Consider the following 26,392-nt stretch of genomic DNA (forward strand, 5'->3'; position numbering starts at 1 on the left):
ACCCACAACTCTATCTAACATCAAAGAGAGACCACCAAAATATATATTTCTGAATGTTTATTATGTTAATGATATGCAACTATCAAACGATTTACAAACTCATTCTGGGCATTTTGACAACAGGGTAACCAAAAAATAATAATGATCCATAATAAGAGCTGATCACAATGTCTCTCACAGTTTTAAGACACAGATGGGGTGAGATACTGACACTGGAAATACATCTGGAGGAATGTAACAGTGAATGGAAAGTATTTGAGCAAAGCTATGGACATCAATGGAAGTTTCTGGAATGAAATGAGCAACACTTCTCCAAACATGATAAAAGGCACTTAAGGAACAAAATAAAGGACGAACCATTTAATAAAAAGCTAATGTGGGAATGTAGAATTACATAATTGGGAGGCTGACTGACGAAATAAAATAAAATAAAATAGACGTGTTTTTGAAATCTTCATCCGCTCATGACCATCCTCACGAGTTCTGCAGAAGAAAAAACAAACAACGTGAGACATTGAGCTAACAGAATTTAAAAACACCCAGCAGATAGAAATATGTTGCCATGGTAACCAAACATGAAGTTCTAGATCGTTCTAGACCCGTAAACAGTCAAATGGTGCCCATATCAGCAGTAAATCAGCTCATTGCATGTGAGGTTGTAGCTGTCTGTCAAACTACATCGCTGGAAATACTCAATTACAAACTGTGAAAGAAACAGAGCAGACTGACAGAGGGGGGAAGAGAGATCATTCAGGCCTAGAAGTTATGAAATGATCTCCTTATAAAGACATTGAGAAAAGACATAAACACACACACAGATATATACAGAGAGCGAGAGAGAGAGAGATTTATATCATACAGAAGGAAGTTTCTTTAAAATTAAAGAATGCGGACCACAATATAGAAGAAAACAAATTTATACAAACTCAGTTTTCGGCTTCTATGTAATTTACATAGAGCTTCACAGCTGCTTTGCCATTTTTATGACACAACTGTACATGAGAGGCAGCACACAGTAACACGGCTCTTGTGTTGCCTTACAATGTAAGAGAGCATTTATCAATGGTTAAATAGATAAAGAAATGACCAATCACATTTTAATATGCAAATAAATACACAAATAAGGACCAACCACAATTTATAAATGTAGATACACACACCTTTTTTGTTCCAAATGAAGTCATTGGGTAGTTTAAGCTAAATTAATTTGTAGTAAAAGAAAAAATTGAATGTTCACATTACTAGAGCGCTGCTTTGCGAGCACTGTGATAAAGGGTTATAACTTGTCTCTAGGTGAGCAAAAGGGTGACTAGCAAACTGTTTGCACTAGTGTTAGCATTAGCCCCGCACAGCATCACCATGGCAACAGTGGGATTCGGGGATGCCTATGCACATGCAAAGAGATGCTACATGCTAGGCTACAGCCAGGGGACGCAGTAAAGAGGAAGCTGTTGGAGAAAAGATTAAATGAGTAAAAAACAACACAGAGATAGCTTTGTAGGGCTGACCGTACCCTCTCCTCAACCAGCCATAATGTGACGCACAAGTGCTGTCGAAAGGAAAGGCAAATGGATTAAATACAAAATACAACAACCGAATCGCTCATATACAGACTTGTGATTCAAAGGATTCCTATCTGATTGTACCTTCATAATTGATGCAGCCGTTAGCATCCTCATGTCCGGCCAAAAGAGTTTCCACCTCTTCCTCCGTCATCTTCTCACCTATCAAACGAAGGCACGCAGATGTGTCATATGTTTAACCTATACAAGGCCATTCAGAACCGCTGCTGTCACGGAACGGGAGGAAACAGAACCAAGCACAGGCAGGAAAACGGTAAACTAAGGTCTTTTATATTTAAAGATACAACGCAAAACCCACGATGGGGGAAAACTCGGCACAAACTAAAAACAGAAATCCAAAAGGTAATCCACAGACGAACAGGGTAATCCACAGACAACAGGGTAACAACCATAACAAAACCGCCCAGGACAGAGAACAAAGGGGCATTATGAAGGGAACAATAACGAGGGATAATTACAAAAGGGACGTGATGGGCAGGTGACAGAGATCACACACAACGGGCATGATTACGGGAGACAGGAGGGCGGGGCTGAACGACATGACAGGAGAAACAATGGCCACCTGTCTTCCACACATAACAAAACAAGCACAAAAGACATGGCACCGTCACAACTCTGTCCACAGACCAGAAACCTCATGATAGGAAGGACAGAGTTGTGACACTACCCCCGCCCCAAGGGACGACCCATGCGTCCCAAGGGAGAATCCTCAGCGGGCAAGAACAGAGAAACACAAGGACATACACCATAAACACAACACAGAACAGACTAAGGGTAACATAGAAGAGACAAGGATGGGGTTGGGGTGGGCCAATAAAAACAACAAACAAGGGGGGGGTGGGGGAATGGGAGGCCAAAACCTGGGGATACCAGGCACGGGAGGGACCGGCAGAGACCTACAAAAGCCGGACAAGACCAGCGGGCGCTCATAAGAGCTAGGGTGGGTAGAGTGTCCAAACAACTTGGGCAAAAAAGTACTGGGTGCCGGCTGAACTGTCGGCTGGACCGGACTGGGTACCGGCTGGACTGTCGGCTGGGCCGGACTGGGTGTCGGCTGGACTGGGTGTCGGCTGGACTGTCGGCTGGACCGGACTGGGTACTGGCTGGACTGTCGGCTGGACCGGACTGGGTACTGGCTGGACTGTCGGCTGGGCCGGACTGGGTACCGGCTGGACCGGACTGGATACCGACTGGACCGGACTAGATACTGACTGGACCGGACTGGGTGCCGGCTGGACCGGACTGAGTGCCGACTGGACTGGAGCCGTGGCTGGTGGCGGAGGAAGCGACCCCCCCTTTCGCTTCTTCTTTGGCCAGGGCGCTGAGCGTGTGGCCGGCTGCGCAGATGTAGTTGGGAGCGTAGCAGAATCCGCGCCGGAGGAGTCGGACGGGGAGTCCCACGACTCCCTACTCCCATGCCTTCCACGGAGACTGGGAGGGCCAGCACCAGCGGAGGATGAGGCGGATGGACCTGAGAGTCTCACCATCCCAGTGGTCAGAACGCCGTCCTCCGGGATTGAACCCAGGTGGGGACGGGAGGAGTCCTGGGGGCCTCTGGAAGAGAGATCCTTTACCAGATCCTGGAAAGGCCCCCGGATCATCCTCTCCCGTTCATCCGGTGGAGGGGGACTGACGAGGCCTGCGAGGAAGTATGAGTTCAGCAGGATCTCTGGAAGAAAGCCCCGCCTAGCCACCGATGCCCGGGCATACTCCTCCAGGGTCCGATCGCCCTGAGGAGGAAAAGGACCATTGCCCTTCTGGACATCGGAAGTGATCGCCTGCCACCAAGTCTGGGTCGAGCTGCTGCCTGCTGGGTTCATTAGTGGCGGTTTTGTTCTGTCACGGACCAGGAGGAAACAGAACCCAAGCGCAAGCAGGAAAACGGTAAACTAAGGTCTTTTATATTTAAAGATACAACGCAAAACCCACGATGGGGGAAAACTCGGCACAAACTAAAAACAGAAATCCAAAAGGTAATCCACAGACGAACAGGGTAATCCACAGACAACAGGGTAACAACCATAACAAAACCACCCAGGACAGAGAACAAAGGGACATTAAGTAGGAAACACTAACGAGGGATAATTACAAAAGGGAGGTGACGGGGATCAAACACTAAGGGCATGATTACGGGAGTCAGGAGGGCGGGGCTGAGTGACATGACAGGAGGACACGCAGCGCAAAGTGACAACAATGGCCACCTGTCTTCCACACATAACAAAACAAGCACAAAAGACATGGCACCGTCACAACTCTGTCCACAGACCAGAAACCTCCTGATAGGAAGGACAGAGTTGTGACAGCTGCAAGGTAATTCTAGAGCTTTCTTTATAGTACATTCACAGACAACATGGAGTAATATAGAGACAGCCACGAAAACTGCCACGGAAAATATTTAAGAGACCATTCCAAATTTTCATTTAATCAGCATTTCTATATGTATTGTGGTCATTCCAGTTCAGTGTATGTTGAATTTCAACAAAATCAAAACTAAGGAGTGACACAAAGTCATCCAACAGCAATGTGAAAATCTGACAGCAGGTTATCACATAAAAAACCTTTTCTTAAATACATGTACAAGTATTAACGTGAATATGAACTTGTTTTCTAGGCCTAAATAAATACAAAGCATATTTTCTTTTATTTTGACCTGTTTCTCTAGTTTTCATCTTCTGCACATAAATGCAAATACAAACAACGTTTTTATTTGAAATTTGGGAGAAATATTGTTAGTAATTCACAGAATTAAACAAAGAATTCAGTAAATTCAGAAAAGCTGAAAATTATTTTTGAATTGGTCGCTTCATTTTTTCCACGGCTGTTTAGATATCTTAACTTACACAGTATCTACTGATATGTACTTTTATTAAAAGACAATTAAAAATGTGCTCAAAAATAAGTTCAGAGATGCATTAAAGTCCATTTAAGGAAAGTGAGTTCATCTATCTAGGCTACTTGAATGTAAAAAGAAACATAACATTAAAACTCTTTACCCAGTGTAGTAAGGACGTGTCTTAGCTCAGCGCCCATCACAGTTCCATTTCCCTCTTTGTCAAACACTCTCAGTCCCTCCACGAAATCCTCAAAGGAACCCTGGTCCTTGTTCTTAGCGATTGCCTGCAGCATGGGCAGGAACTGCTCAAAGTCCAGCATCTTCATATTCATATCTGAGAACAAGCGCCAGACAATATTTTTCACACCAACATCTTAACACAATGTGAAATCAGCCATAATAAAGAACTCAAATTATTTATCTATACTTAAGATACAGCTAATTCAAGACGGAATGGCTTCTTGAAGTGTTTCTGAGTGCATTTAAATTGATTAAAGAGATTGTTGTTGTAGCAGCTTCATTGATCACTATTAACAAACATCGATCAATCAGCCTTACATTCATAATATAGCACTGCCTCCAGTCAACCTTCAATAGAGATGAGGAGACAGACAGTTAAAGAAGGGGAAATTGGTACACTCTTGAGTACAAATTTTATAGAAGATAAAACAAGACTGATTGATGAATCATTAAGTGATAATATAATGTAGTCACACTAGAGGTTTACCGTCATTACTGGGGTTGCCAAGTACTTTGAGGACCTCAGCATTGACAGGGTTCTGGCCCAGGGCACGCATCACATCCCCACACTGATTGTACATGATCTTTCCATCTCCTGTTCGGTCGAACAGGAGGAAGGCCTCTTTAAACTCTGCATGTGAGAAAAAGCAATACATATTCTAATGGTTTCCATTATAAGCATCAGGTGTTAACCATTAAAACTATTACAAAATTCCTCTTCATGCTTATAGTGTGAACTATAGAAACCATGTTTTTTAACTAGAATAACAAGAGGTATAGAGGCCGTTTCAGATCACTATCATTGCGAACTGTTGACGCTTGGCAGAGCAGCTCACAGGAATGCGGCGCTTCCCGAGTCAAACTTCACTCACACTCATACGCACGCACGCGCACACACACACACACACGCACGCACGCACGCACGCGAGCACACACACACACACACACACACACACACACACGCACACACACACACACACACACACAGCTATTAACCATATATGGACAGAAGAAAGACAACCCCGCACTTCACCATCCAGAACAGTTTTCCTAATAAACAAAGGAGGACATTTCACAATGAGCAAACACAGTATTGGAAACAGTGAAGTGCGTGTCTATGAGCGCATTTTGAGTACGCATGAGCGCATTTTTGATTTTTGAGAACGGCTAAATTAGGGCACGCTGCAGCCATCAGAAAAAAATATATCTTAGCATTATCACACCTCTGAACCGGGCTACAAATAATCTTGAAAACAAACTTACAACAGACGACAATGTTACTATTAATTTATTTGATAGCAATCTATCATACTTCTACAGTCTACTACACACATTCCACAGCTGCAGCTTCCGGAGGTCCTTCAAACGCGACGCATCTGTAAATGTTCTGCAGTCCACCAGCACCAGATATGATCAATTCAACGCTATTCTTTATGACGTTGGACACCATTACACATCACGTGTGTCCATCCAACTGAGTGCTGCTAATCTTATATTCTATGAATAGCATAGCTGTCAGTCTCGTGCAGGCCTACGTTTGTTTTACATTCATAACCAGCAACACAGCAACTACATAACCTATGACTCTAACGTGCATCAAGACACGTACATACAGTATACAGATGATGATAATACATATATACATAGACAGGCCAGAGTAAATGGTATGGTGATGTTTAATTCAGATGTCAATGAAGAATCATAATTACTTACCACAGATCTGGTCCTCTGTGAAGTCAGACTGTCAGGATGCGGAGGGCCACGGAGAACACAAAGCACAGATTAATCGGATTCTCTCGTGAATGTAATATTTTGTCAAACCAAGAAACGCACGAGTAATAAATGCGTGATAATACCGTGATATTAAAGCGGATGTTTAACTGTAATATCGGTTAACTCGTTGACTGTATGACTAATTCGTATTTCTTGCATTGCTGTGAAAATAAGCGATGGTTGGGTATAGCAACGTAACATTACTCACCATGACTGTAGTGGTTGAGGATGAAACAGAGCGACTGTCTGCACGACCACTGTGTGAATTACAGTATGGGCACGCACACTATAACGGCGCTACATTGACAATTACGTCATGACATGTCGATTCAAGCAAAATTGGCCAATCAAAAAGAGCGGGCGCTGGTTTCGCTCTGCGGTCGTTACCGGTGTACTAGTATTACATGCGCAACCCAAACGCTTTCAAAACCGTAATGTCTTGTCGAACCTTCCCTCGCAAACAACGACATCTTGTGGCCAACTAAAAATATGCAGTACACGCAGTACAAGAAGTTTATTAAATTATTAGTATGATGAACATTACCAAGCTAATAAATCACCTCGAAATGAATGGTTGTAAGTCAATTGTACGTTTGGACTCGAGTTTAGTTGTTGTTTGCTGTAACTTTAAAAAAAGACGCGATTGAGTGTTCACCTAGACTCCACCAGGTGGCAGTATAAAGACACGTTCATGTTGGGTAATTGCAATTTATAAAAGAGGCAAATACTTTCAAGCAACTCCGTGAATATTTCATAAAATTGAAAGACAAATAATTGAAAGAACAACATGGTTAAAGAGCTCAACAAACAGTGGCAAACTTAAAAAAGCAGAAGCACAGAGTATTTAATATTACACAGATCTGTCAGATTGCAAGGTATTTTAAGACAATCTTTTATAGAAAATGCATGCATTTTATGGTTGTGTTGTAATACACCTGTGGTCAAATGAACTGCAATACCATCCAGTATTTCAAATCATAAACTTTTTTATTTATGGTGGTGGGACAAAAGTTTAACAGGATTGAGACAGATTTGTTGTTTATCAGTAACATTTCTTCATGTATCAGTTCTGTAGCCACTATCAGAATCTTTGCTGATCAAATCATATTTTTCTTAAGGGTCGTGACTGGATAGATATAAATGTCATTGTTTGACAAAATTATACAAATGTCAAACAATGACAGCATCTTTAGATAATTTATCAGTTTAAACATGTTCATAAAAAGCACTGTTTTCAACCGAGTGGTTGGGAAACTAATTTTATACAGGTTCTTTATTCTTTAAGGAACATTTCATGTTTTACAGAATTCAACAACAACAAAAAGGTCTGTATTTTCTCATTCAGACGGCTCTTCTCACTCCTCCTGACTGGTGTTTTCTCCACGCTGGAAGCGTATAAAGTCCAGCACGTGTGCATCATGTAGAGTCAGGTACTGTCCCACTGTATATTTGGGATCTGGAAGGAAGCTTTGGGGCAAGAGTCTCGTCTCTGAGTCACCACATGGTATATCGTCCATGTTGCCAAGAGCAACCGGTGCTTCGCCAACTATATGTTGCCCGAGCTTCCTTCCTAGAGTTTCCATCACCTCCTTCGATCCACCTTTAAACACAACAAGCGCTCCATAGTGTCCCATCTCCATGCCGACCTGACCAGGAACCGCCCCATGAACATATGCACCAATGTGCCAGTCGGAGGGAACGCCAAGTGACACAGCTCGCCTCATGCCGATGTTCTCACCCAGTCGCCCTGAAGAAGGAAAAAATTGATTGCAGTCATGTAATAAAGAGGAATTAGGTGATGATGATGAGTCGCGGAGTAAACAAAAGACACTGTGTGTTGGAAAAGTTCCCATGTTGTGAAATAATGATGTAAAAACATTATGTAAATATATAATTTGTAGGGAAAATAATACAGAAAAAATACCGTTTCACCTGACCATCTTCCGATAGTTGTGGTGTTACTGGTATCATGTTTTACGGAAGCACATTTCAAGTAACTGGGGTTTTAATAGCACATATACAAACAATGCAAGCTTTGGTTTATTCTCACCTATCGTCAAAGCGAGCTGATCTGCCAGTGAAGGTCCCTCGGGCAAGTGAAGCTTAGCAATATCATCAGACCACACCAAACTCTGAATCAGAGAGCAGTACAGGATTCATTAAGAGGTGCGGAGGAAACACACATATTCCTGACTACGCAAATAAGGGGTATTAACCTTAATATAGCCTGTGTGTCTTTGGCTTTTGTGATGTGCCATTACAGACAAAGCAACATCCTTCACCAACTGCTGAAACTTCTCATTCCTTGCCACAAAATCTGTCTCACAGTTCACCTTAAACACATTCCAAGTACATTTATTTCAAATTGCATGGTTTATTGTGGATTATTAAACTTAAGCATGTCAAGCAGATAAGAAAATGTACCTCAACCATGACAGCAGAATTGTCACCCATCACAATGCCAATCAATCCCTCCTTGGCTTTCCGACCCTCCAGCTTACTCGCCTTGCTCCATCCCTCTTTTTGTGCTTGCTCGTGTAGCCAGCTTTCTGCCTGCAAACCAAAATCATGTTTTACAAGTAATATTTAACCCAAATCCCAGAGCACACGTATGGACCTGTGGATGCACACCCTATGTAACGTTAACACTTAATCGCACCTGTGTAATGTCATTGTTAAACTTCTCCAGTGCCTTTTTACAGTTGATGAAGGTGTAGCCGGTGGATTTGCGCAATTTCAGAAGAAGAGCTTTATCTGCCCCTAAACTGGGACAGCTGGTGTAGATAGAATGATGCTGCGCGAGACATACCTGTGAAAGACATTGCAACACGTGATTTAATAATGCCATAGGAGATCACGCAACGTCAAAACAATCAGTCATCTATTGCTAATTTGATAAAATTTGTATTTGGATAAAGAAGAATCGTGATCAATCACTAACGTTACACCGGCATTCAATAACATCGAAACTTCTGATCACACTTTACAGAAAAACATTAAGCACTTAAGTTGCATTGTATGAAAAACGACTTATTGCCCACCTTGCCTAGCTCACTTCTGACAGAGCGAAATAAAGAATATAAAGCCATTTCTGTATCGTCCACTGGACAAACGTGGTGCTTCTCTTATGACAGTAACTGGAATGTCATTGAAACACGATTTCTACATAGAGCGAGAAAGGTCACGCGAAAGAGAATTCATCCTTCACGTGTAGGCTACTGCCATCTACTGCTCAGGAGTCCAAACGATAACTCTTACCTGGAACATGTTTGAGATCTGGGCGAAACTATAAAGATGTATATTTATTGTAATAATAACCTGGGAAGCTTATTTTAAATTTCCATGCCTGTTTGATCTTATTTTAAGTTATATTAAGTCATATTAAGTCAGCTTAAGGGCCCCTTTGGAAGTGTTGAAGCCCCAACTATGAAGTTAAATTAGTGCCTAAAAGATTTGCATGCGCAGGATAACATTTGTAAAAGCGTACGTGACATTGCAAGCGTAAAATAAATTTGCATTCGCAAAAAAGTTTTGTAAAGGTGTAAATCAAGCTGCAAGCGAAAGAAAACAAGATTTGCAGCATTGTATCATTTTTCGTAAGCGTAATTCATGTGTTGTGAAACGGCAACTTCATATTACGTCAAATAATTATGATCTGTATTCTTCTGACCTCCGTTTTTTCCACGCTTCCACGCTTTTTCCAAAATCTTTTAGGCACTGATTTAACTTCATACCCAACCCCCTGGTTAAGAAACCCTGTCTTAGATGGCTGAACAGATAAATACAGAAATATAAGTTACTAAAACACACACGCACGCACACACACGCACACACACAAACAAATAAAAAAATCCCTCTGCTAAACCGATGTTTCAATGCCCATTTTATTCTTTGTGTCATTTTGTATATTGCACTGTAAACCCAAACAGTATAACTAACTTATAATGGAAAGTACCTGGTACTCAAAATGTGCCAAAAAGTTGAACTAACTAATATTTTTGAGTTCATTCAACCTCTATCAGAGATTTAAGTTAACAGTAAATATTTATTTGAATTTTTACAACTACGCTAAAGTTTAGAGCTTAGGGGACTTGAACAAGCCAGAAGATGAAAAAAGCAACTGATGTGTGAACGTTACCACCTGGGCTTTGGGACTATTTTTTCATTCACCACATGTCATGGAAACATACTAGGCACTCTTTCTTGCCAAGACCACGTTCTTGCCAAATGGAGCACTTTAAGAAGTTATAGAGAAATATTGGATAATATTGGATGTATGGGAGGAGGTCCTAAGAACTAATTGCTCTAAGGAGGTATAAAAACATTGCAGGGGTTTATTCGGAAGCTTCTGCGCCTGGATCATCTATAACGTCAATGATGAAAGTCATTCTCCTTTCGCTCACCATCACCCTGATCTCTCAGGGCTACAGTGGTATGTTCAAATCTGCAACTTTTTTTTATAATTCTACATTCATAAAAGTAGTACAAGTATATGTTCATGCATGTTTTTATTTAAAATTATACTTATCCAAACGCATACTTCTTCTCAATCTCTCTCTCTGAATCTCATGTCACTGTGTATAAATGTGAATAATTTATTTTACAATTACCATTTGTATTGCATTGCCTTATGATTTATGCTCAAAAATCACTTAAATCCCCAATCAAATGATGTGCCTTATGTCGAATTGTTCTACATCCTATTTAGATAAAAATTTTACAAATACGACTAAAAAAGCCCTAACATGTCTTATTTTTTTCTATATCCTATTTAGTTAAGAATATTACCAATGCTACTAAAAAGAAACGCTAACGTACAAGAATTCTCTGTTTCATTCTTTTTAGTCTTGCTAGTCAGATAAACCCTTTCAGTGATTTTAGCTGTTTTTAGCATTTGTCTCACCTTCTTCAAGACTCATGTAAAAGAAGATGTGGAGAGCCCTTCAGTCCTTTGAATGACTGCAACTGTGATTCAAAATGCCAGCCGCTTGAAAATTGCTGTGATGACTATAAAAAGCATTGTGGTCGGCAAGGTGAGCTTCAACATTCATGACTCTATTCAACTTCAACTTCTTTTAGCATAGTGTTGAAGTGTTAATATTCAGAATAAACACATCTGAGATGAAAAAGCATTTGACTGAAGAAAAAGGGTACTAGAATAAGCAAGGGATTGGGTGTATATTAAAGTTTTGCTGCTGTATTATACATATTGAAATTGTTCGTGTGCTGTCGCCAATTTCACAGTTTAATAGATATGGTTTAACATCTCGAAAGATGTTAGGCAAAAGACACAAACAAATAACATCTAAACAAAACAAAGCAAACTAATTAAAAATGGCAAACAAACATTTATGTCATTTAATCATATGTTGCTTATTAAAACAATAAGCCCCAAGAAGCAGTGGCTTGCAGTGCATTTTATAACAGCTAAGGGCATTGTGGCACGACGCTTCAAGCGTATATATCCGTTTTATAAACAGGAATCTCACACATAAATTACACTCAAGGACTGTTGAGTCACATGGGCCAAATCAGCTTTTATATAAAACTTATGATTGTGAGGCAATCTGTCCCTGAGTCCTGTTTATTTTGGATCTCAAAGTGTTAAGTAGTATTTACAATACCTGTAAAATTTCACACACCCACTATGTTTTACTAATAGTCTCTGTGTCATACAAAAAGATCTGTCACTATCCATTATCTAATTATTTCTGCTGTTACGCTTGAGGCTGCACTACACCCTGCAGACACAAACATAACAGAAACAATACATACAATAAACTCAAATTCAATTACACTTCCAGTTATGCACGGTAATTGCAAACACTTTCAGACAAGAAATTGCCGTTGCATGCCGAGTCACAATGAGGCGTTTTAGAAAAAAAAACATGTGAAAGTGACACCTTAGTTTGAGCGGTTGTATTAGTCACTGCTCTGTCACTAATAACTAACCCTTAAGTATGAAACTTTGACACATTTTCATGCTTTTGTGGCACGAACAAGTGATGCATCAAATTTTGTGACTTGTTGCGAGGAGACGTGCCTTTAAATGATAAAACCTATGATTTCACAGTGAGTGAGCATGTGTTGAAATACTTAAGGGTGGCCTCTTTGACTTGGGTTAGCAATCACCTGACCATAGCAACATCTAGACAACAACAACAACAGTTGTATAGGTTCCTCAGAAAATGTACCAATTTACATAATTGCACTAATTGCTCTGTTAATTTGCTTTCCATTACAATTCCTTTTTAAATTCGGAGTGCTCTTCCTCTCTGACTTCGGTCTCCTTCCCTTTCTGTCAGTCTGTTTATGCTCTCAATGCCCTGTTTTATCCTCATTTGTGCTTTATGCATCCATTTCTCTTACAGCTACAGCGTTAACCAGCGTCACTGATCCTGAGATTAAATCTCTGTCTGAGACGCTGTACAGGTTGGACTCTAACAGGGCCACGGCCTCACAGCTGGTTATTGACCCGCAGGAAGAGATCCCCGACTCTGAAACCAGCTCTCAGAGTGACCTCGCATCACGCCCGTAAGACACACATTCCAAAAACACATATACATTATACATATTCATATGTTATGCATTATAATGCTTTCATTCTCTCTAGATTATTTAAGTATGTGAACGAGGGTACATTGTTCTCCAAGCCCACATACAAAGCTCTCCTAAATCTGCTGGATAACTATAAAAGGGCGACAGGAGATGCTGAGGATGTCCCCTCTCAGGAGACGCAAGAGCAGGACACATTTCTTAGAGAGACAATGTTGAACACTGAACTGGGCAGAGAGCTCTATAATTTCCTTCACTCTAAAGGTATAAAGTAGAAAATGTAAAGATTTACATATAGATAATACAAAAACTTGTCTCTGTCAAATAAACACTTATTGTTGTGTTGTGTGACAGGTGCATACGCATCACAGAATGAGTTCATCCAGGATCTAAAGATGATGTGGTTCGGCCTTTACTCTCGATCTAAAGGCAAGCTTGATTCGAGCGGATTTGAGCACGTCTTTGTAGGTCAGTCCATGCACATGATCAAATGCAACAGGCTGCGTTATGCCTCTGTTTGGCTGACATGCATTGTGTGTGATGTCATCTGAAACGCATTTCTCTGCAACAGGGGAAATTAAGGGTGGTAAGGTGTCTGGTTTTCACAACTGGCTGCAGTTCTATCGGAATGAGAAACAGGGACTCTTGGATTACTACAGCTACAGTTTTGATGGCCCTGTGAGTGTTGAGAATCAGTGGATCAAAGCTGATATTTGATGTATATTTAAAAACATACGTTAATTGCACACAATCACTCAAAAAAATGATATGTTCAATTTAATTAACTTTTTTATGTCAACAGGTTCCACATAACTGGATTATGTTGAATTTAAGTAAGGTTATCCATTTCAGTAAACTTAAGATACAATGTTGTTTAGTTGAATCAGATTAAGAGTCTTGTTTTTGTTTTATATCATTAACTTTTATAATAATTAAAAAAATTGAAATTAAATTATGCTAACATGTATATTTGACATAAAACCAATATAAAATACCCAATTTTATCAATTAGGTTATGTTATGAAGGCACTCAAGAAGATTTTTTAATTTGAAATATTTTGTGCATTAATTAGACATAATTTCATTTTTTTTTCAATAAGAATATATTGAGTTAAGAGAACTCAACAGAAATTAAAATGTATAAATATAAACGCCCACTATCTAAGCAAAGGCAACCCTTTTCTGAACAATGGTAGCACAACATTAAAAAATATAACAAACTCTATAAAACCTTAACGATAAATGAACATTAAACACTTACAAGTGTTTCGTGCACTTAATGCACTGAAAAATGCATTAAATAACACTTATTTAAGAAAATAACTCTCAAAATGCAGTCATGCGCAAAGCATGCTGGGAAATATGAGTCCTCTGCCCAAATGTAACTATATGTTAACACAACACATCTTCTTTATGTTGTCCCAACATGAATGGATTCAGTTATATGACTAAACATAAAAAATCATGTTGTGACCACATTTTCCAAAAGTTGTGTTGATTTAACTTAAGTAAGTTAAGTAAATTGGACAAGCAGCAAAAATCTTTTTTTTTGAGTGTATGTGGATATTACTTATGTAGAAAGTTTTAGTCTAAAACTTTTAATACTGCTTTTATTTCTCAGTGGACCACATATCCTGATGTGTTGGGAATGCAGTTCGAATGGGACGGATATTTTAAGCCGGTTGGATCTGCTTTTATTGGCTCTAGTCCTGAATTTGATCTGGCTATCTACACTCTCTGCTACATCACTCGTCCAGGCAAATTGTGAGTTTTAAATGTTTTCTCTTTGTTTCATCTATTGATCCATCATTGGTCAAATTGTGGTCATGTATGAGTTCATATATCCATTCATACATAATCTGTACATTATGCATGGTCCATAAAACCATTTATCCTACAATGACAATTTCTTTGCTGTTAATATCTGCATATATTACTTATTTAAATCTAAAAAAACATGTTTATCATTTGTTACAATATAATAATGTTGTAATAATTTGATAGCTCTCTGTCTTAACCATCTGAAATCTTTGACTGCATTCTCAGATGTCGTGTGAGTCTTGAAGGAAACATTCAAGCCATTCAGACCTACACATGGGACAATAGCAGTTATGGGGATGGAAAGAAGTACATTGCCTCTGCCTACCCTGCAACACCCTGAATTTCCTGAATATGAATCAATGAGTCAATGCCAACACACCTCATTATCTATCACTTTCCTTCAGTCATCTTGACGTTATTTGAGGTTGACATTGGACTGAATAAAAAATAAACAGAAAAGCACCCCTTGCTGCCTATACTTTTTTATTGCTAGCTGTATAATACAAACTTGATTATTCTTATTAACATACCTGTTGTCAGAACTGTTTCACCTTTTGTTGCACCTTGTTAAGCAATGACTTCAAGATCACAATGAAGAGTTTTTATTCCCAAATCTTAAACAGTAAGTTAAAAAACGAAATGAAAGGTTGATACAATATACAACATAGAACCAATAAAACTACAAAATGAATAACAAAACTCTCTTTTTTTTTTTTTTACAAAAATTACATTTTCTACTATTAGAAGAAGTGTAATAGTATTCCAAAGTACCTTCTCAATGTATGACAATGGCAAATTTGAAAGTTATGGATCAGGGTCCGAGACACAACGGAAGCCCAGGTTAGAGGCAGAGCTGTCAGGGGTGTTCTGACTACGGGCTGCACACCTGTACCTGTAGCAGTATGACTACAGAAAGAGAAAATTCCTTATTATGCTTTGGAATCATGTGTTTGCTTGGTTAAAAGTGTGCAGACCAACTTTCCTTTGTTTCCTATGTTATGACCTACCTTGTGGCACATATAAGAGCCTCCTTTCTTGACTCTGTCTATCCCCGATTCTGGTCCTTTCTGTTGGTTAAATTGGGAAATGTTAAATAAAGGCCAAAACATGAGCAAATCTTTACTTGCCTTACACAAAAGAAAACAAGATTTTTAGTGTAAATATTTATGCTCATAGACCCTAGCGAGGCTTACAGGGTTTTTCTTTTCTTCTGTATTGTGATGGATATTCCACCAGTCTGCTGTCCACTCCCACGCATTCCCCACCATGTCATACAGACCAAAGCCATTGGCAGGAAATGACATCACCTGCCCAAAACACGAAACAATATTTTATACACTAAACTAAAAATACAATCTGCTTTAACATGAAAAAATACAGTTACGGTGGGGTTAAAAAGTCCACTAAAGGTTCTATTTTTCAATTTCTATTGCTATATCATCAGCATATCTGAAATGAACATGCATTTCAATGTTCGTATGCAAAACTCAAATTGTCAATGACATGCTCTTTGTCCACATTTTACTTTTCAGTCTTATTTGTTCTGCTTCGATTTTTTATTTTAGTTTTCAGTTACCGGTGATGTGTTAGCATAGCCATCCTCTGCTGTGTTGCGAGTAGGAAAATCTCCCTGCCACAAGTTAGCATAGTGCTGCCCTCTGGGCATTAAATTATTGCCCCACGGGTACAGCCTGGGAAGAAATATAGAGATAATACAATAAAACAAGATAAAAATAAAGGCAAAATATGAACTTAATTTCAAAACACACACCTATCCTGCAGTCCTCCTCTACAGGCAAACTCCCACTCGGCTTCAGTAGGGAGTCTCCGCTCGGCCCAGCGACAGTAAGACTGAGTGTCAGCCCAGGACACATGCAGCACAGGATGATTCATTCTAATTACAAAGACATGTTGTATTTAATAATATGACATGCAGTGTGCTACATGAGTTTTGTGACTAATGCAGACACAAGAGTCATCTGATTGTATCGGTGCTGTATTGCATCCATTCAGTACATTTCATTTAAAACAGAAAATGAACTAGCATTAAATTTGGTGACTTCTGTTCCTCTAAATATGGGTGTTTGCCGAACCAAAGGCTTGTAGATAAGGCAAAGGGCAAGGAAAAAGCATGTTGTGGCAGGTTTGAATTTCCCAACCAGATAACAGTGCCATTCAACATTACACACATTGTGGGACACTTATTTGTACCTGTGCTTTGTGGTTGAATCTGGCCCTTCTGGATGTCTCCAGTCTGCACCTTTTACTGGTGACCACCAAGGAGCAGCAGCCACCTAATGACCATGAATATACATTAACATTTGCAAATTACAAACTCGACCTCTCTCCTAAAACACAGTCCAGTCCATGAATGCAGAAACACACAGGCTTTTTTTTACTGTATTTGTTTTATCATCTGATCTCTCAATGTTCCACTCTTTCCAGGACACTCTGTTCTTTTCAGCCCCACACAATTTTTATTTGCTGGTATACATTTTTACACTGAATTACTATTTGGTACAGAGACAAATAATAAAGATACAAACATTTGTCGCTATCAGGATTTTTCGCTGATATTTGAAGTAATTTTATGTACAGTAACTAGATTTTTTGATTAAAGTATCCATTTATTTTACGTTTTTCATAAGTATGAATCAACTTTTAGATTTCTTCCATAGTTTCAATTCTATTCCTATAATAGTCAGTAAAATGTAGTGTGACAATAGAAATTTTGTAGTCATTGATTAAAATCAAATTGATTCAAATTAAAACTACATTTATAATCATTCTAACATGAAGACTGTTTAAAATGTGTGGTGACCGATTGACACGTCATGTCAACTACCCATTACTTCATCACTAAAAAGGAAGAAAGTTAGAAAAAAGAAAATGATTTATGGACAATATGATGTGTCGTGAACAACACACTTTGGTTAATCATTTTAATCAGAGCATAACATGTACATTCAAAAGTGTCTCTCACCGCATGTGACAGGGTGCTCTTCACTTTCTCATTCAGCAGTCCCTCAAAAACAAAGGAGTCACCAAAACGCTCGGCCTACAGACACAAACAGTAAGTGTGTATGTGTTCATTATTTAGACCTTTTATATTTCCCTAAGGTGGTTGTGATGTACCTCTGTGATGTAGCCTGTCTGGTTAGTGAAGTGTTGGAACTGCTGGTTCGTGACCTCATGTTCTTCAATGTAAAAAGGGTCCACCCACACTCTCCTCTGAGGACCCTCTCCATCCTGTGGTATTCCTGGATCATCAGTACCCATCATAAACCAACCTCCCTGCAGGTGCACCAACTACACACGGAATAAAATTGGATTAGTCATAAACTTTATTCAGAGTCATGAACTTGACACTTGACTTACCTTGCTGCGTACATCATGTTCTGGTGCGTGGGGTGTTTCGTTTGCTTTTTCGGAGTATACATTTGCGCCATCGTGATGTTTTAGGTTGTTTTCGTCACTTATGTCAACAGCCCCATCCCTTTTCAGTCCCTGACAGCCACAGCCTGTACCCTGTGACTCCGAGGACGGCGTACACTGTTCCAACAAAAGCTCGCCTGTATCACAACATGCTGGAAAAATGCAGAGAAACAAAACCCCAAAACGATTTAATAATACTGATGCCATAGCCAATACTAACTATGCTCATTGTGCACCACACTTCCTGAAACGATGAAGTCATGTGATCAGTCAGCTGACACGTAACCTATGAAACTTCAGCGTTCAGTTCAACGAGTGTTGTTTGATATTTCCTAACGGGTTCTTCATGGTGATATGTGTTTGTGGGCTGTATGTAGAGCCGGACATGTTAAATTCATTGGAACATTTTGAGCCAATCATGTGTAAATGTCACTAATAGGATCTCTTCGCGGTAGGAAATAGCGTATTACGTATTTATAGATCAACTGGAAATTGTGCCCAAAAATTTGCAAGGGTTTTTTAAACAGCCGTCAATTTCCATGATAGTGTAACTGCGGTATATACCAGCAGGGGGCAACTAACCAGATTGTCATGAAGCATAATTTGTAGCATCTTTACTAGTGGTGGGTGATGAAACTACATTTCCTTTAGTAAACCTTTATAGTTATAGTTATAGTCATGATAGCACACCTTAGCTGCGCCAACAACAGCAAGATTATCCTCTCTAAAGTCTTATACAAGTATTTCTAAAGAATCTGTCAAAACAAATGTTTAGTAAAAACAAAATACAAGCACTGTTAAACGGTTAAATAATAAATACATCACAACGTTTCCAGAAGAAGAAAAAAAAAACGATTTGCTGTCGAAGACAATTCTTCTAGTTAAATGCAGCACGTATTCTGGGTCTTGTAGTTCTTGACCGCATCATAATGGACCTATATGAGGAGTCGAATGGAGTGGTGTTGCACCCTTGAAACACAATTTCCCATAAACCCTTCGTAGCCTTCTCTTTACGGAGTCATTCGGCAAGCCGAAAAGAGACGAACATAGGGGCGATGGACCGCTTCTGGACTCTATGAAGAGTCGAATCATAACTTTCTCAAACAGAGGACGCAACGTGGGGAAAATACAGCGGGCAATTTTGCTCCAACTTCATTCGGGAGAGGTGAGATCTACTCCCGTATAAATTGACCACTAGGAGTTTTGAACTTCTGTATTGTTAAATATTTATATTATCTGCGGAAGAGCATCGTGCGTGCGCTCTATATCCAGAACCCGCCCGCCCCTGTAAGAAAAACTGCTATCAGAAATGTAGATATCGTAAGATAAAAAATGCCACAACTTAATGAAAGATAAATATTATGACAATCGCCCCGTCTTGATGTATTGCTTATACTATTTAACGCGATTTTTCAAAATGATAATTGAAGTAAAGAACGGGTCCGTTAGTTTTAGCGCATTTATAGCGCACACTTCATAAAGTTATGCTGCTTTGATTTTATTTATTTAATCACGCTTGCGTCATGTCTCGACGCTTTCTCCCATCTTTGTTAGTTTCTGTTTTCAAGAAACTTTTCAGTTCAGTTTTCTTGTCGACTGACCGCATTACTACAGCAAACGACGATGATGCATCAACAGCGCAACGCACTTCTGATGACATTAGGTCTTCTTTGCACAATTTAGTTCGTGCTTTCTTGTAAAACAGAAGGTTTGTATTCTTTAAATGTGCAGGTAAGTTAGTTTACTAGAAAAATATTCACATGCAAATCCCTCCTCCGCACTGCCCGCTCTTTCTCTCCCTCTCTGCATACTTACGGTTCGGCTGGCTAATCATTTGTTAATCAAATCTGGTTAACAGGAAGAATCTGTGGCGGTGATGGTGATGATGAGACAGTAAAAAGCTTTGAGCGGATTATATGGAACTGTTACTAAGGAACAAGTGTACTTCATTTCTTTTGCACAGTATTTTTTTACTCAGTACTTTGAAGGGTCTACTCTGGTTAATAATCAGTTCTATTTATTACATTTCATTACTGTAAAATATAACATTTCATATTGCATATTTAAATTGCATTTTTATTTCGTCCACTTTTGGTCATCTTTAGACATGTTATGTATGAGCCTAAAAAAGCACTCATGTTAGGCTAACTTTTACTGTTTTACATTTAAGAAATACCTTTTATTGTGCTTACTGATAAACATGCTCACAGATCCTTATCGGACCTATTGACCTCTGACGTCTGCAGGTGGTGGAGTGGTTGCCATGGTGGATAAAATGTCAAGTTTCCTTCACATTGGGGACGTGTGCTCCCTTTATGCAGAAGGGTCCACAAGTGGCTTCATAAGCACACTGGGGTGAGTTTATCGACACCGCCGGTTAAACCTTTGAAATCACATGTTGAAATGTTTCCCAATTTCATTGAATGCGGTTTAATGGCTATTATGTGCAGCAAAGCTGACACTAGAATGCATGGGGCCCGGGACAACATTTTAATGGTGGCTTGCAGCAAAGGTTTATGCATTAGTTAAGGAGTAATTGTTACAGCTAAGAAATATTTAAAAAGCTTAACCGTGGACTTATTTCTTAGATCATAGGTCTAAAGCTATTATGAATGACTAACGTAGGACTTGTTTTCATTAATATGTTACCTTGTTGTGGTTTCTGCTGACTAACCTTTTAAAAAGTTTCCTGACGGTGAATCATAATCTTTGATGTGAGATACGAGTGTAATCCTTCTACCCAGCTGTCAGCAGTTGAACCCTGTGTATGTGTGTGTGTCCATGTTTGTGGCTGACTGGTCGTGGAATTTGGATTATGTCCAGTTAGTTGCTGCTAGGGGCCAAAAAAGGCTAAATTTGGATGCACACATACAAATGCACAAATTATTTACTCACTCAAAGACACACACAAAGCTAAAGTACACACAAGCATGCAGGCAGACGCAGTAATACTCTTGTTTGTTTCAATCAGGTTGGTTGATGACCGATGTGTCGTCCAGCCAGACACAGGGGACCTGAACAACCCACCCAAGAAATTCAGGGGTGAGAATTCTGTCTGTGTGTGTGTTACGGTGGTTTATTTTTAGTTAAAACAGGAAGTTTAGTTACTTATGCAATACTTTGAAGCCAAAGGTCATATGTACTCTGGAGAAAAGTTGTGTATTTCCATGGCAGTCACTTCATTTAGCAACTAATTTCTCAAGCATAAAATTATTTTATTTTCAAAGCTGGATGCTGTTGCTATCAAACAAATATTTGAACAGTCTGATCTCATTTCTGTTGAGGTGGTGGAAATTGTTACCAGCACAGATCCACTTAGGAGACTTGATAATGATCACACTTCAAACATAAGGTTGTGTGCGGTTGAGGTTAACTGGCCCCCCAACACCCAACATCACTCAGAATGCATCTGCCAGTGACAGAAGTTACGTCAAGAGTAGTAGTGTGTGTGTCCGTTAAGTGTGTGAGTGTGTTCATACATCAAGCGCAGCTTTCGTCACTGCATTACTTGTTTTAGCCACTGAAATGAAATTCTCCCATTTACTCACACTCATGTTATTGTGGTGTTCCAAAATCTTTTTCCTACAAAACTGGAAACAGATTTAGTTGATCTCCAAATAGGACAAAAATTTGAACACGAAAATATAAATATAGCATTAAAGGTCCAGTCGGTGAAATCTAGCGGCAAGGTTGCGAATTGCAGCCAACCCTTCAGTCCACCCCTCCCTTTTGAAACACAACAACGGCTGACAGAACATGGCGAATTATATGTGTATGTAGATAGAAATAGCTCATTCTAAGGTAATAAAAACATAACGTTTCACTAAGCTCTTTATACACCTTTGAAGGCATAGCTATGTACTGTATATTATATTGCATTTCTATCAATAGATCATCCCAGAAATTACACACTGGACCTTTAAAGGGATAATTCACCCCAAAATAAAAAATTCTGTCATCATTTACTCACCTTCGAGTTGTTCCAAATCTGTATAAATGTCTTTGTTCTGATGAACACAAAGAAAGTTATTTGGAAGAATGCTTATAACCGAACTGTTCTTGGACCCCACTGACTACCATAGTGGGAAAAATTACTTAACATTTTTTTTTTTCTGTTTTTGTTCACAAAAGAAGATATTTTGAAGAATGTAGGGCAAATAGTTCTGGGGCACGTTTGACCACCATTGTCATTTTTCCTACTATGGTAGTCAGTGGTGGCCAAGAACTGTTTGGTTACAAGCATTTGTCCAAATATCTTTCTTTTTACAGGTTTGGAACAACTTGGGGGGGGGGGGAGTAATTCATGACAGAATTTTAAGTGTCCTTTAATGCTGTTCATACAACTCAAGTCTTCTGAAATTGAATGTAAACGCTTGATGGTACGATATGCCAAAACTGATAATTTAGTGATTATCTTTACCTTCTACTGTAGCCACATGTCAAAATGTGTCGTGTGAGGTTTGACACATTGTTGACACCAAACAGGATTGATTCTGTAATATATGTAACATGTAGTTTAGCGCACAAGTCATACAGATTCCTTTTGGTATTCTCTAATGATGCTCTTTTAAAAGATTGACAAAGATTGAAAAGCAACATAAACATTTAGCAAAATAGTTTAAATCTCTCTTGGAATAATATTATTGTATTCCCAGGATGAAAGTCATATGGGTTTGGAGCGACATTGCAGTGATTATTTTGGGACTAAATATATATTTAAATAAATGTATTTCTGACTGTGTCTATCAGGTACATTCATCACTGTAATTTGATTCTGCTATAAATAAATTCTGTCTAGTGTGTTTGTGTGAGTGATAAATAGAAGGAGAGAAAGAGAGATAATTGTCTGATGTTCAGTGCGCCCCCCTAGAGAGGAATGCGTACTATTTCCCTCAAATATAAACAAACTCCAAAACAAAATGGGTGCATGTCTTTTTCTATTATTATCTATACATATATCTATATCTATTAAAACATGTATGCGTATGTGTGTATCATCTGGGAAACATTGATCTTTTTTAATATAAAGGTTTCCAAATATTGTTAATCATTTCTGCATAAAATGTGCATTAAAAAGATGAATATCTTTATTAGTTGTGCAAGCATAAATGACACAGTTGCTTGTATTTTGAACCCTGAGCTTGTCAGATCATCTAGAAAAGAGGGCATGGACGAAAGAATCCTATGCATTTAAGGAGTAACCCGTGAATGACCATAAACCAGGCTCTTTTGACTTGAGCCGGTGAGCAACCACCTCGCCGTCCTAACAACTATCCAGAACACCGTAGCCAACGAATAACACAGGCAAACTTTGTCCTCAGAAAGTGTAAAAGTCAAGATTCTTTCTAATCAGAAGAAACACTCTAAATTTCTGCCCCTCCGATGCATCGTGATCTATCCATCAGGTGATCAGATGAGAGACCTGTTTATGTGTGTATGTGTGTCCTACATTCCTCCATTGACCCCAAAAGCTTTTTGGTGTTTTATCAGCTCAATCTCCAGAAAGTAGAAACAGAGAACAGACTCACCCACCCTCTCTCTCTCTCTCTGACTCCCCCTCTCTCCTTATTTGGTCAGACTGGAGTGCATTTTTACTTTTCTCTGTCTGTCTCTTTTCCGATCAGTTTTGCACAGTCTGTGTGTGTATGTAGTAAGTTGTCTATAATTTTGGGTGCCTTTTAATTCAAGTCATTACATCATTCAATCGAATTTTGTTTTTAGGATCTGATATAAGATAATCTTATGTACATGTAGACAAACCACACACACAGGTGTCAAAAATTCTGCATTTGTAGTAATTTTTTTTGTTGGTGTTTTGAGTCGATTTTCAGGGGTCAGTTCTACCTTTACGATGGCAAGTTTGTTCAGTGATGAAAAACTACCACTTTCTACCCAAATTATGTGGGCCCATGTGGCACTAACATCGGCAAGGTCATGGGTCCATTAGCACAAACCCTATCCATTTCTAACCCTGCCACACACAAGTTTACATACTCATTTCCATACTGATTTTCCTGCCATTAATGATCATCTTGTCATCCTCATCATCAAAATTCTTGAGTAGGTCTAAAACACTAGTTGTTGTTTTTTCGCCTGCAAGAGTAATGAGAGATACTTATGTGCTGTTTATTTGTGCTTGGTTGAAATGTATGTTTCTCCCTCTCTAGACTGTCTGTTCAGACTATGTCCCATGAACAGATACTCAGCACAGAAACAGTTCTGGAAAGCTGCCAAACCTGGTGGAACAAGCACCACAGAAACAGTTCTGCTCAACAAACTCCATGTGAGTCAGGTTTATGTGTGTGTGGATGACAACATAAAACTAGTTGAAGCCAGGAGTTGACAGTCAGGCTGGACACAAACAAATGCCTTATATATACACAAAATAAAGAAGAATTACTGATGAATCAAAGACAGAAAGATGTGCTCGTAAATTCAACAGACTCTGCTGAATGCTCTGCGGATCTGGACCGTAATATGTGTCATGGAGGAGGACACCATTTGAAATTTACTCCACAGCTGGAATAACGCTTTTGACAGTTCAAAGTTTCAAGAGAGTTCAGTGCTTAGTATTTATCTCTGAAGCTCCACTGGCCTTTCTGGAGACTAAAAATGGTCACACCAATTCATGATGAAGATCTTACCATTGGACTATTACTGTAAAAGAGAACTGATAAACTTTTATCATGAATGTTCTTGCAAGGGAAGCACCCCATTCATCCCAAACATGTTGTTGAGACAAAATACTTTTTTCCACACTATATTGTGCGTTGTTTTCTTATGTTTATTTTGCTTATCGTTTTTTTAGCATGCTGCTGACTTAGAGAAGAAACAAAATGAATCCGAGAACAAAAAGCTTTTAGGAACAGTTATTCAGTATGGCAATGTCATCCAGGTAAAACTCTCGCAAACATATGCACATTAGGAATTAGTTCTGTCTATTGATAATCAGTTATATACACTTCAAAGTTGAATGTTTAGCATACCTATGCAAATAGGATTAAAATCGTGTATGTGGTTGATCGCTGCAGCTCCTCCATCTTAAGAGCAATAAGTATCTAACAGTGAATAAGCGTTTGCCGGCTCTCCTGGAGAAGAATGCCATGCGTGTGACTCTGGATGCTGCTGGAAACGAAGGCTCCTGGTTCTACATCCAGCCCTTCTACAAGCTCCGCTCCATAGGAGACAATGTGAGTACATCTGACAATGGCAGAGTAGATAAATACAGTAGTATGAAACTGAAGAACTATTGAGTCTATTTGTCATCGTATATTTAAGTACCTATTTCTGCAAATGTGTGCTTTGGTATGACTGCTACTGTGACCCAGTGTAAAGACCACTGGCATATTGGCAAGTGAAACATTTACATTTAGTCATTTAGCAGACGCTTTTATCCAAAGCGACTTACAGAGAGTTCAGGGAGCAATAAGCGATATGTCATACAGGAGCAATAATACAATAGGTGCTAATACAAGTTACTAGTTTCAACAAAAGCTAGACCATTACCTGTTGAGAGAAAGATCATCATAACATTTTTTAGAACACTGTGCTCGATATGGAGACAGGATTTGCCAGGCTGTTTTCATAAAGCCCGGTAGGGTATCGTATTTTTCTGTGTTGTAAGAAGTCTTGCAGCTTGCAGTCTTGTTTCCTTAAGTTTTCTTTATGGCCTATATGTCTAACCAGGAGGTGCAATGTCTGGTGTGTTTTAGGTGGTCATTGGAGATAAGGTTGTGTTAAACCCTGTCAACGCTGGACAACCACTTCATGCCAGTAGCCATCAGCTCGTAGACAATCCAGGATGCAATGAGGTTAGAAGACTACACACACGTCATTTTTTTGGAAAATGGCCCCATCCCATTTAGATGTATTTTTATGACTAATTACTGATGATGCTGATGATATATATATATATATATATATATATATATATACAGTATATATATATGAAGAGTTTGGTTCCAAAATGAGATAACTCAAAAATTCAAAAATCATGTTTTTTTATTGTGCATTCCAATTAATATCAATCAAACTGCAGTTGGTTTCTTTTGATTTAAGCCATTATAACTAACACAATAAAACACAAGAAAAACATGATAACATAATAAAAAACTTGAAATTTTATCTCATTTTGGAACCAAACTCTTCATAT

At 39.1% G+C, this 26,392-nt stretch overlaps 5 protein-coding genes across 7 annotated transcripts in view; 2 read left to right on the forward strand and 3 right to left on the reverse strand.

Annotated features, from left to right (window-relative positions):
- Positions 1 to 46: 46 nt before the first annotated feature.
- Positions 47 to 6,767, reverse strand: myl6 (myosin, light chain 6, alkali, smooth muscle and non-muscle). Of its 2 annotated transcripts, XM_057338243.1 has the most exons (7): positions 6,638 to 6,767; positions 6,370 to 6,397; positions 5,144 to 5,287; positions 4,577 to 4,750; positions 1,647 to 1,724; positions 1,514 to 1,549; positions 47 to 483 (listed from the first exon to the last, which is right to left on the reverse strand). In XM_057338243.1, exons 1-6 carry the CDS (start codon positions 6,638 to 6,640, stop codon positions 1,521 to 1,523), a joined length of 456 nt encoding a protein of 151 aa, XP_057194226.1. In that variant the 5' UTR covers positions 6,641 to 6,767; the 3' UTR covers positions 47 to 483; positions 1,514 to 1,520. The 2 variants fall into 2 exon arrangements, with proteins under 2 accessions (XP_057194226.1, XP_057194225.1); XM_057338242.1 differs by lacking the exon at positions 1,514 to 1,549 and having other exon boundaries at positions 6,638 to 6,764.
- Positions 6,768 to 7,406: 639 nt separating this feature from the next.
- Positions 7,407 to 9,603, reverse strand: tsfm (Ts translation elongation factor, mitochondrial). The gene is made up of 6 exons (XM_057338240.1): positions 9,471 to 9,603; positions 9,089 to 9,238; positions 8,854 to 8,982; positions 8,646 to 8,762; positions 8,480 to 8,561; positions 7,407 to 8,176 (listed from the first exon to the last, which is right to left on the reverse strand). The coding sequence occupies exons 1-6, from the start codon at positions 9,516 to 9,518 to the stop codon at positions 7,785 to 7,787; spliced, it is 918 nt and encodes a 305-aa protein (XP_057194223.1). The 5' UTR covers positions 9,519 to 9,603; the 3' UTR covers positions 7,407 to 7,784.
- A 1,829-nt stretch (positions 9,604 to 11,432) lies between these two features.
- On the forward strand, positions 11,433 to 15,179 carry endou (endonuclease, polyU-specific). Its single transcript, XM_057337883.1, has 7 exons — positions 11,433 to 11,462; positions 12,572 to 12,963; positions 13,043 to 13,248; positions 13,339 to 13,452; positions 13,556 to 13,662; positions 14,606 to 14,748; positions 15,031 to 15,179. The coding sequence occupies exons 1-7, from the start codon at positions 11,433 to 11,435 to the stop codon at positions 15,143 to 15,145; spliced, it is 1,107 nt and encodes a 368-aa protein (XP_057193866.1). The 3' UTR covers positions 15,146 to 15,179.
- Positions 15,180 to 15,329: 150 nt separating this feature from the next.
- sumf1 (sulfatase modifying factor 1) lies at positions 15,330 to 18,497 on the reverse strand. 2 transcript variants are annotated; one of them, XM_057338815.1, is made up of 10 exons: positions 18,184 to 18,497; positions 17,941 to 18,114; positions 17,789 to 17,863; positions 17,017 to 17,099; positions 16,577 to 16,699; positions 16,382 to 16,496; positions 15,999 to 16,112; positions 15,813 to 15,872; positions 15,577 to 15,711; positions 15,330 to 15,419 (listed from the first exon to the last, which is right to left on the reverse strand). In XM_057338815.1, the coding sequence occupies exons 1-9, from the start codon at positions 18,445 to 18,447 to the stop codon at positions 15,610 to 15,612; spliced, it is 1,110 nt and encodes a 369-aa protein (XP_057194798.1). In that variant the 5' UTR covers positions 18,448 to 18,497; the 3' UTR covers positions 15,330 to 15,419; positions 15,577 to 15,609. The 2 variants fall into 2 exon arrangements, with proteins under 2 accessions (XP_057194798.1, XP_057194797.1); XM_057338814.1 differs by lacking the exon at positions 15,330 to 15,419 and having other exon boundaries at positions 15,429 to 15,711.
- A 780-nt stretch (positions 18,498 to 19,277) lies between these two features.
- The window catches only part of itpr1a (inositol 1,4,5-trisphosphate receptor, type 1a), a 42,899-nt gene continuing 35,784 nt past the window's right edge, over positions 19,278 to 26,392 (forward strand). The window contains exons 1-7 of the mRNA XM_057337884.1: positions 19,278 to 19,405; positions 20,487 to 20,595; positions 21,212 to 21,282; positions 24,408 to 24,523; positions 25,049 to 25,135; positions 25,272 to 25,430; positions 25,953 to 26,051. Coding sequence (XP_057193867.1) covers positions 20,504 to 20,595; positions 21,212 to 21,282; positions 24,408 to 24,523; positions 25,049 to 25,135; positions 25,272 to 25,430; positions 25,953 to 26,051 — 624 coding nt within the window. The 5' untranslated portion in view covers positions 19,278 to 19,405; positions 20,487 to 20,503. The remainder of the gene's footprint in view (positions 19,406 to 20,486; positions 20,596 to 21,211; positions 21,283 to 24,407; positions 24,524 to 25,048; positions 25,136 to 25,271; positions 25,431 to 25,952; positions 26,052 to 26,392) is intronic.

This window comes from Triplophysa rosa, linkage group LG7, assembly GCF_024868665.1.
Source record: "Triplophysa rosa linkage group LG7, Trosa_1v2, whole genome shotgun sequence".
Classification (NCBI taxonomy): domain Eukaryota; kingdom Metazoa; phylum Chordata; class Actinopteri; order Cypriniformes; family Nemacheilidae; genus Triplophysa; species Triplophysa rosa.

What these genes read in the sequence shown, in the direction of transcription:
- myl6 (XM_057338243.1), bottom strand. An exon ending in CACAGAGGACCAGATCTGTG is followed by an intron (nt 5,288 to 6,369) that starts GTAAGTAATTAT and finishes TCTCACATGCAG; the next exon opens with AGTTTAAAGAGGCCTTCCTC. An exon ending in TGGCAACCCCAGTAATGACG is followed by an intron (nt 4,751 to 5,143) that starts GTAAACCTCTAG and finishes GCTTGTTCTCAG; the next exon opens with ATATGAATATGAAGATGCTG.
- tsfm (XM_057338240.1), bottom strand. Translation starts at nt 9,518, where the DNA reads ATGGCTTTATATTCTTTATTTCGCTCTGTCAGAAGTGAGCTAGGCAAG. An exon ending in TTAACAATGACATTACACAG is followed by an intron (nt 8,983 to 9,088) that starts GTGCGATTAAGT and finishes TTTGGTTTGCAG; the next exon opens with GCAGAAAGCTGGCTACACGA. An exon ending in ATTCTGCTGTCATGGTTGAG is followed by an intron (nt 8,763 to 8,853) that starts GTACATTTTCTT and finishes AATGTGTTTAAG; the next exon opens with GTGAACTGTGAGACAGATTT.
- endou (XM_057337883.1), top strand. Translation starts at nt 11,433, where the DNA reads ATGACTATAAAAAGCATTGTGGTCGGCAAG. An exon ending in TAATTTCCTTCACTCTAAAG is followed by an intron (nt 13,249 to 13,338) that starts GTATAAAGTAGA and finishes GTTGTGTGACAG; the next exon opens with GTGCATACGCATCACAGAAT. An exon ending in GCTACAGTTTTGATGGCCCT is followed by an intron (nt 13,663 to 14,605) that starts GTGAGTGTTGAG and finishes TTTATTTCTCAG; the next exon opens with TGGACCACATATCCTGATGT.
- sumf1 (XM_057338815.1), bottom strand. Translation starts at nt 18,447, where the DNA reads ATGGCATCAGTATTATTAAATCGTTTTGGGGTTTTGTTTCTCTGCATT. An exon ending in AACATGATGTACGCAGCAAG is followed by an intron (nt 18,115 to 18,183) that starts GTAAGTCAAGTG and finishes TTCCGTGTGTAG; the next exon opens with TTGGTGCACCTGCAGGGAGG. An exon ending in CAGAAGAAAAGAAAAACCCT is followed by an intron (nt 15,873 to 15,998) that starts GTAAGCCTCGCT and finishes TTTAACCAACAG; the next exon opens with AAAGGACCAGAATCGGGGAT.